This window comes from Pterocles gutturalis, unplaced genomic scaffold (assembly GCF_000699245.1).
Source record: "Pterocles gutturalis isolate BGI_N339 unplaced genomic scaffold, ASM69924v1 scaffold9826, whole genome shotgun sequence".
Taxonomy (NCBI): domain Eukaryota; kingdom Metazoa; phylum Chordata; class Aves; order Pterocliformes; family Pteroclidae; genus Pterocles; species Pterocles gutturalis.
Genome location: NW_010100352.1, coordinates 694 through 7,552, shown reverse-complemented (window position 1 = coordinate 7,552; position 6,859 = coordinate 694). Strand labels below are relative to the sequence as shown.

The window sequence follows — 6,859 nt, the reverse complement described above, 5'->3', positions numbered from 1 at the left end:
CTGCTTCCATCCCGTGTCATTAAGTGTCATTATGCATAAATACTGCAATAGGGAGAGACAGCTGTATGTATGATGTGGTTCCTTTTGTGAACTTGACCCAGGAACAGATTTCTCTGGAGGGAAAAAACCCAAACTGATAAAAAGAAAACAAAATTTCTGATTATTACCCAATCTGGTTCACAGAACTTCAGTAAGAAGCTTGTGCTGTGAAGTTGCAGAAAAGGCCACAAAAACACTGGCAATATTGTAACTGGGCCCTGAGGCTTAAAACTGACTGTAGAGAGACAGCATGATTAAGGGAAAATCATCTTTATTACTCATGTTTCCCAGGACCCTGGAGAAGTTTTTATCTCAAATACTGCTCAGCTAAACATTTTTTTGCAGAGCAAGAAAGAAACTTAATATGAAGTTGTGCTTCAGTATAGCTCATGAATCTAAAGCTTAGCTTAAGCAGGCTTTTTTTGCTTGGTTTGGTTTTGTGGTGGTGGTGTGTTTTGGGGTTTTTGGTGGTTTGGGATTGCTGGGGGTTTTTTGCCTGCTGCCTAATTTTCTAGGAGTGGAATCTTCTTGTGTTTCCTTGACAGGACATTGTCAAGTTGCCATGTTTTTGTTAATTGTAGGAAGAAAAATATCCTCAGCTAATTCTAACTCCTCATAGACTTTCAAAGAAAAATTAGTTTCTCATTTCCAGTCAGATGGCTAAAATGGGCTCTGCTAAGCTTAACTTACCTTCAAAAGTCTCCTTGCCAAAGTTGAAGAGTACCACACCAACATTTCCCCTGTAATCCTCATCGATAACACCAGCTGTCATAAGAAAGAATTAAGAGGGATACCCAGTGAATAAATGTTGTCAGTATATTAAATAAGTAATTAGATAAAGTTCAGATTAGTAGATGACTGCAGTATCTCATACTGATATCCTTTTATACTATATGCACAAATAAACGATACATAAAAATACTGAAATATCTAAAAAAGCTAATCAATCTTGCAAAAAGAACTGAAAAACACTATTACGTATCAAGAAGTGTTTTACCACTGTACTACTAATTCTAGTTGTAATACTCTAACTGAAATCAAGACAGCTGGACCAAAGTCAGGCTCCATTTGTTCTGCTAACTTCAGCTCTTTGATTGTCATGCAGAAATCTGTTCTTAACATTTTATTTGAGAACTATGGATTTGCTCAGATCCAAATCCTGTATCTCAGGCAGGGTAGCAGAACTAAAGCTTTAAGGAATTGATTGTCATTCAGCTACATTCAAGTGTAAATACTGTAAAAGAAGCTTGCTCTTATATTTTACAAAACTGCATTAACTACATAGTTCAGGAGATTATCTACCAATACACGTTAAAATAATAATGTTCTGCTTTTTTGGGGTTTTTCTCTCAGATACAGGAAGCATATTTCCACTAGAAAAACTGGAGTTTGGGCTTCCTTGTTGACCAAAGTATGTACATTGAAGTCAACTTGCAGAAATAATTCAAATACTAAAATTACATATCATTCCAAGACATTTCCAAACTTGTACATACAATTAGTACCTTTTGACTACTGCTAGAGACTGGTTCCCTAGGATTTGAAAACTGACAACTAAAGATGGAAAAGACTGATGAATATTTCTGTGACTGAACTAAAGTCAGTGACATGGAAAACGTAAAAGTCTCTCATTATTCAATACAGGGGGGGAAAACCTCTCCCTAACACACCCTGATTTTAGGCTTAACTATAAAGTAAACAGCTGGTAATAGTTCTACAGATTGTATTGAATATATTTTCTAGCGGGCAAGAATTGCACTTCCTGCACACTTCTGAGGATGAAAGCCTTCCAGAGGATGCAGAGAGGAAGAGCAGACTTCTTCCTTAAAAGCATACCTGATACAAACAGAACTTGCAATTAAAGTTGAAGTTGTGTATTAAGAAAATAACATTTAAAAACATGTTTTGCGCCCAAAGCAATTAGTCTAATGCTGTGCTCAGTAACTAAAAACACTGTCAAAGCCATGATAATTTCAAATTCCATTACAGGCACAGCTGGGTAAAGATTTTGTGAAATGAATTCCCTAGCAATCATTTTCTCTTTAAATGTATTATACGTCCACTCACATAGCCTTACTGAGTTTAACCACCGTGTGGATTCTGACTTCAAACTACACTGTTTATATCAAAGAACATATGATCCTTGGAAGATACAGGAAACTGTAACCCAGGAAGACCTGATCAGTTTTCCTTGTGTAGAGGGTCACAAACTCACTGTATGTAACTGGGCGTACTGGCAAAACACATTAACATCCGTGGCATTCTGTTATTCTGGAACAGCAACTTACAATAATTATGTGCATTGCTGAGGACTAAGACACTTTTCTAAATGATGTGTATTGGGTGGAAATAATCTAAGTCATTTTTGGAAAAACCACGCATTGGAATTGGCAATCTGACATTCTGTCTTACTCTGTCAGAAGTTTGGCACGTCACTTGTTGGGAAAGCATCCACACCTAGCAGATGTGAATTCTGAACATGTTCTTGCACGATCTCAATTTTTCTCCCTGACCCTTAGGACTCTGGCAATGTATTTTCACTTAAATGGATCATGCCCTCATTATGACAAAAGTACTTCTGTAGGACAAGTTAAAATTATGTAGCAATTGTTTTGGTTTTGTTTTGTTTTTTACTAAGTCTCCTACTAACTGTCAATAATAGTTTTTACTTGGTTTGTCAACTGTCAGCTCTTTTAAAATCTGAATATAGGTCATCCTGCTAAGCACTTCTGGTTGCCTTCTGGTATTTCCTAGTTTAACTTTCATATTGAAAAGCCCGTTACAGAGCGTACATATTTTTTCATATAAACAAAATTGTTTTAGAAGTGTTGCTTTAAAGAACCACACTATAGTAGAACCATATATAGTGCAGAGAGTCATAGGGGTGCAGAGAATCTTTGATTCACATCTTACTGCTCTTTTGTAAGTTACCCAGCAACACTTAAGCCTTAGTGTACCAGGCATGCAAGAATCAATTCTTATTTAAGACAAAGACTGAATGACACAACACTGGCACAGATGTTCCCCTTTAACCTCCAATATCAGAATTGTATCACAGGCACAGCCAGACTTTGATATGCCATAAAGCAGACAGAATAAATTAGTTCTGCAGCAGCTCTAAATTATACTGAGAATTGCTTTGCATTTTGACTGGCTTGGCATCAGGAAGAGAAGGATGCCTACAGTCACCCCCTCTAGAGCCAAGCCTATAAGCAAGGAAAGGCTGAGTACCCCTGTCCTAAGTAGTCTCTCTTGTTTAACATTGGGGGGGAAAAAACCCCCAACCAAACAACAAAAAAAACCAAACCTAGCAAAGAGGAACAGGCCTCAGCTTTTCAGCACACTTTTCTTGTCAAATTCCATTATGACTCAAATTATAGTGTGCTTGCAAAAAATGTGCTCTCTGGGCCACCCAGCACTTTTGAAGACAACCATTAGATGCATCTTCTTCATGTCATTACATCAGAAATGCAGGTTTTGGTTCTCTTACTACAACCTATTGCCAGAAAAACCAATTGCTTAGGGTTTTAGGAGGCAGAAAACATTCTATTTAACTTAGAACTGTATTCTTGTACAATTAGAACAACATAATAGACGATTTAGTGCTACTCAAATTGCTGTGGTTACAGCTGTGCTGAGAATAATTCCACAGTAATCGTAGTGGTGAGAATTTCTGTGCAATGTAGATGCCATTTGATAATACAATACTTAGAAAATCTGCCTGTGCTCTGATCAGCCCCACTGCAAAACTGGAACTGAACTCATTTACTCCATGTTGCAGTTAGAGGGATAGGGCAAAAGGACAGTGAGGCTTTTATGAAGGCCTCTTTTTGAAAAGGTATCTGAATCTCTAATCAAGATTAAAGAAAAGCTCAAAATATTTTTAAAAAACACCCTGCCATTCAAAACAAATCTGTTGCTAGTACTAAACAAAAAAAAAAGGTAATGACTTGTAGAAAGTGGGATTTTAGTTTTATTCCTGTTTCAAAAGACTTTCAGTTTTTAAGTCAGTGTACGAAGTTACAGGTTTAAATTTCATTTGGTTTACATAATTTATTACAGTAAATAACTAAGTAACTAAAGCTCTTTTCATACTAATAATCAGTTCTGCCCATAGTAATGGTGTACTCCAGTGCTTTCTATCATTCCTTTTGAATATCATTATTATCTATTTTCTGTGTAAAGAATAACTTTGTTATTGATTTAATTAATTCAGATCTTACACTAGACTGAAAAGAATCACAGACAGATGTTTAGTCAAAATGGAGAAAGCAGAATGTAAAAAGTTATCTTTAAAGCCTAAACCAAAAATAACTTCTATGCCAGGCATTGCCTACAGAAGTACGATGCGGTTATTTAAGAAAAGCAAGTAATATTTTTATAATTCACCAGCTTTTAAAATAATTATGATGCACTGGCTCTCTGAGGTATTACCAGGCTATCTCCTTTTGCCAGATACTAATGAAGCTAGCGGTATTTATTTACACATATTACAATGTGAAATTAAGGCACTTCTGCAGTCAAGATTTACAAAGTCTTAGTAAAAGCAACAAAAATCTTACCACCAACATCTATGAAGTGCTTTGCAGCTAAACCAGAACGCGGTGCTAGAAAACAAGAAATTTTTAATAAGTATAGTAATTTATTTCTTTTAAAACTCTTACACAATATTTATAGATCAGTGTGTTTGCACAGAGTCGTGGCAGGAAGAGCTGTTTTCACAGTCTGTCTAAAATAAACATGATTTTACAGGAACTACTGTAAGTGCTAATGTATATATTAAACAAATTAACAGCTGCTACAGGCTGCAATACAATTGCAATCTTTAAGTGATACAAGCATATCTTTCTTTAGACTACCAATTGCAGAGTAGATTTCTCCAAGGAAGGTGGCTGGAGCAGACAATGACTATGTGATCTTGGTTTATTTTTGGCAGCTACCACTGGAATAATCTCAAAAGACTATTAGGTCAACCTATGCAAGTTACGAAGGAAAGCAATAAGCAGGCAATTTACTAAGAAATATTACACACAAATTAAACGATGTGAAGGCCTTTTTTTAAACTTACCTTAGCATACTTTGAGATGCTAAAATGTTACTGTCCTATATTTTATTTCTCTGGGATAAGAGAAATACACTTGCATTCTCCTTTTAGATGAAAGGACATGGCAAACTGATCACGCTCTTCCACTGGAGTAGCTATTGCTCTTTTTTACTTTAAGAATTTACACATAATTGAGAAAAAGAATGAGCAAAACATAACAATATCTTGTACAGTTCTCTCGAGCATTCTGTCACAAAAAGCAGTCAAATTCTACTACACTGGTACTCTAACGTCAAGGTTAATTTTTAAACATCCAGGGGTGTATTTTCTGTGTGTCCATTATGTATTGGTCCTTGTGACTTGAATTCTGAAACTGCAGAGAAATAATGAACTACTGCATACCCTAAAGTTGTATGTAAATTATGAATATTTTTGCTGATCATCTTTTTGTCCTTCGACATACACCAACCTTGAAATGTATTTGACAAGAAACGTCTATTACAAGGCTTAATAAATCACACAGACATGTGACACCTCTTTTTTTGTGTAGACTGATTCTGAAAGCAAAATCTAGATGTGAAGATGGCATCAAAGCTGTTCTATGTGACTCTGCAGCCTTTTTATAGTTCACTTACCTACTCGGCCATAGCATCCAGAAGGAAGTGCAATTTGAATGTCTGTTTTCACTACAGCCTTTTCCATGGGTGGTATCGCACAGTCATAGGCACTACATTAAGGAAAGAAACACTAGTTTATATAGGATGACTTGAAAATTTTCTTCTCTGTAACTTAAGGTACAAAATTACCCATATATTCTTGCTGGGAATTTATACAAGAAATATTTACAGATTGTCAAAATCAAATGCAGATCCTAAACCACAAGATATTACCATTTTGATGGTGCTAGCTTAAGGTTTCAGGAGTGTCATTTGAACAGCATAGTCTTAAGATTGCTAGTTTTAAATGGTTTTTAACTAGTAAGACAGACAAAAAATACAAGTTTAACTTTAAATTGACCATTACATGAATGGGGTTGTGCAATTTTTATGCAAAAGCAGAAACTTTAAGGATAATACATTCTTCTCATTAAGCTTTCTAAAGCACATGAACTAGTTGCAATCAAAAATAATTATTAAGTTAAATTTTAGGCAACAGTAGTTTTTTATGAGCAGGTCAGAAGTTCATGATTCACATGAGTCTGTTGGGAACTGCAAACTAGAGAGATTTTAAGAACTTTCTGAAGCTACCTGTCTGGAGCCTTAATGAAAGGCAGCGGTGACAATATCACAGTGAGGCTGTTCTACTGGTTTAAGGGACTATATCTTGGCCTTGGCAAAGACCTGATTTTTAAACACTGGGAAGCACTGAAAGGTTTTTTATGAAATGGACTTCTTCCAGGTGTACAGTGCACCACTGGAACAAGAACAAAGACAAACCTGGTAAGACAAAAGGAATCAAAGGAAAAGTGTCAATGTGGTGAAGTAAGGCTTCAGGAAGCAAGTCAGGTGAGGAAAAAAAAAGCTGATTATTTTAAGTAATACTTAGAAAGGGAAGCTAGAGGAGGTCAGAGTGGAGTTCAGATATAACTAGTGATTGTACTTGATCACAGAAGCACTATGCAAACAACCACAACCCTAGCTGCAGATATTCCTGCACATAGTGAAAACCTTTGAACAATGGTTATTATCGGTTCAAGCGAACCAAACCCTGAGTGCCAGTACAGCAACCCACACGGTTTCCAGCGAGGAGCGCTATCGTACTGCCACAGCTTCCTCT

The 6,859-nt window shown here is 36.2% G+C and overlaps 1 protein-coding gene across 1 annotated transcript in view; it reads right to left on the bottom strand.

Moving 5' to 3' along the window:
- Positions 1-6,859, bottom strand: part of DUT (deoxyuridine triphosphatase) — an 8,390-nt gene that overhangs the window by 902 nt on the left and 629 nt on the right. The window contains exons 2-4 of the mRNA XM_010079410.1: positions 5,719-5,810; positions 4,602-4,646; positions 730-804 (exon numbers count right to left, since the gene is read on the bottom strand). Coding sequence (XP_010077712.1) covers positions 730-804; positions 4,602-4,646; positions 5,719-5,810 — 212 coding nt within the window. The remainder of the gene's footprint in view (positions 1-729; positions 805-4,601; positions 4,647-5,718; positions 5,811-6,859) is intronic.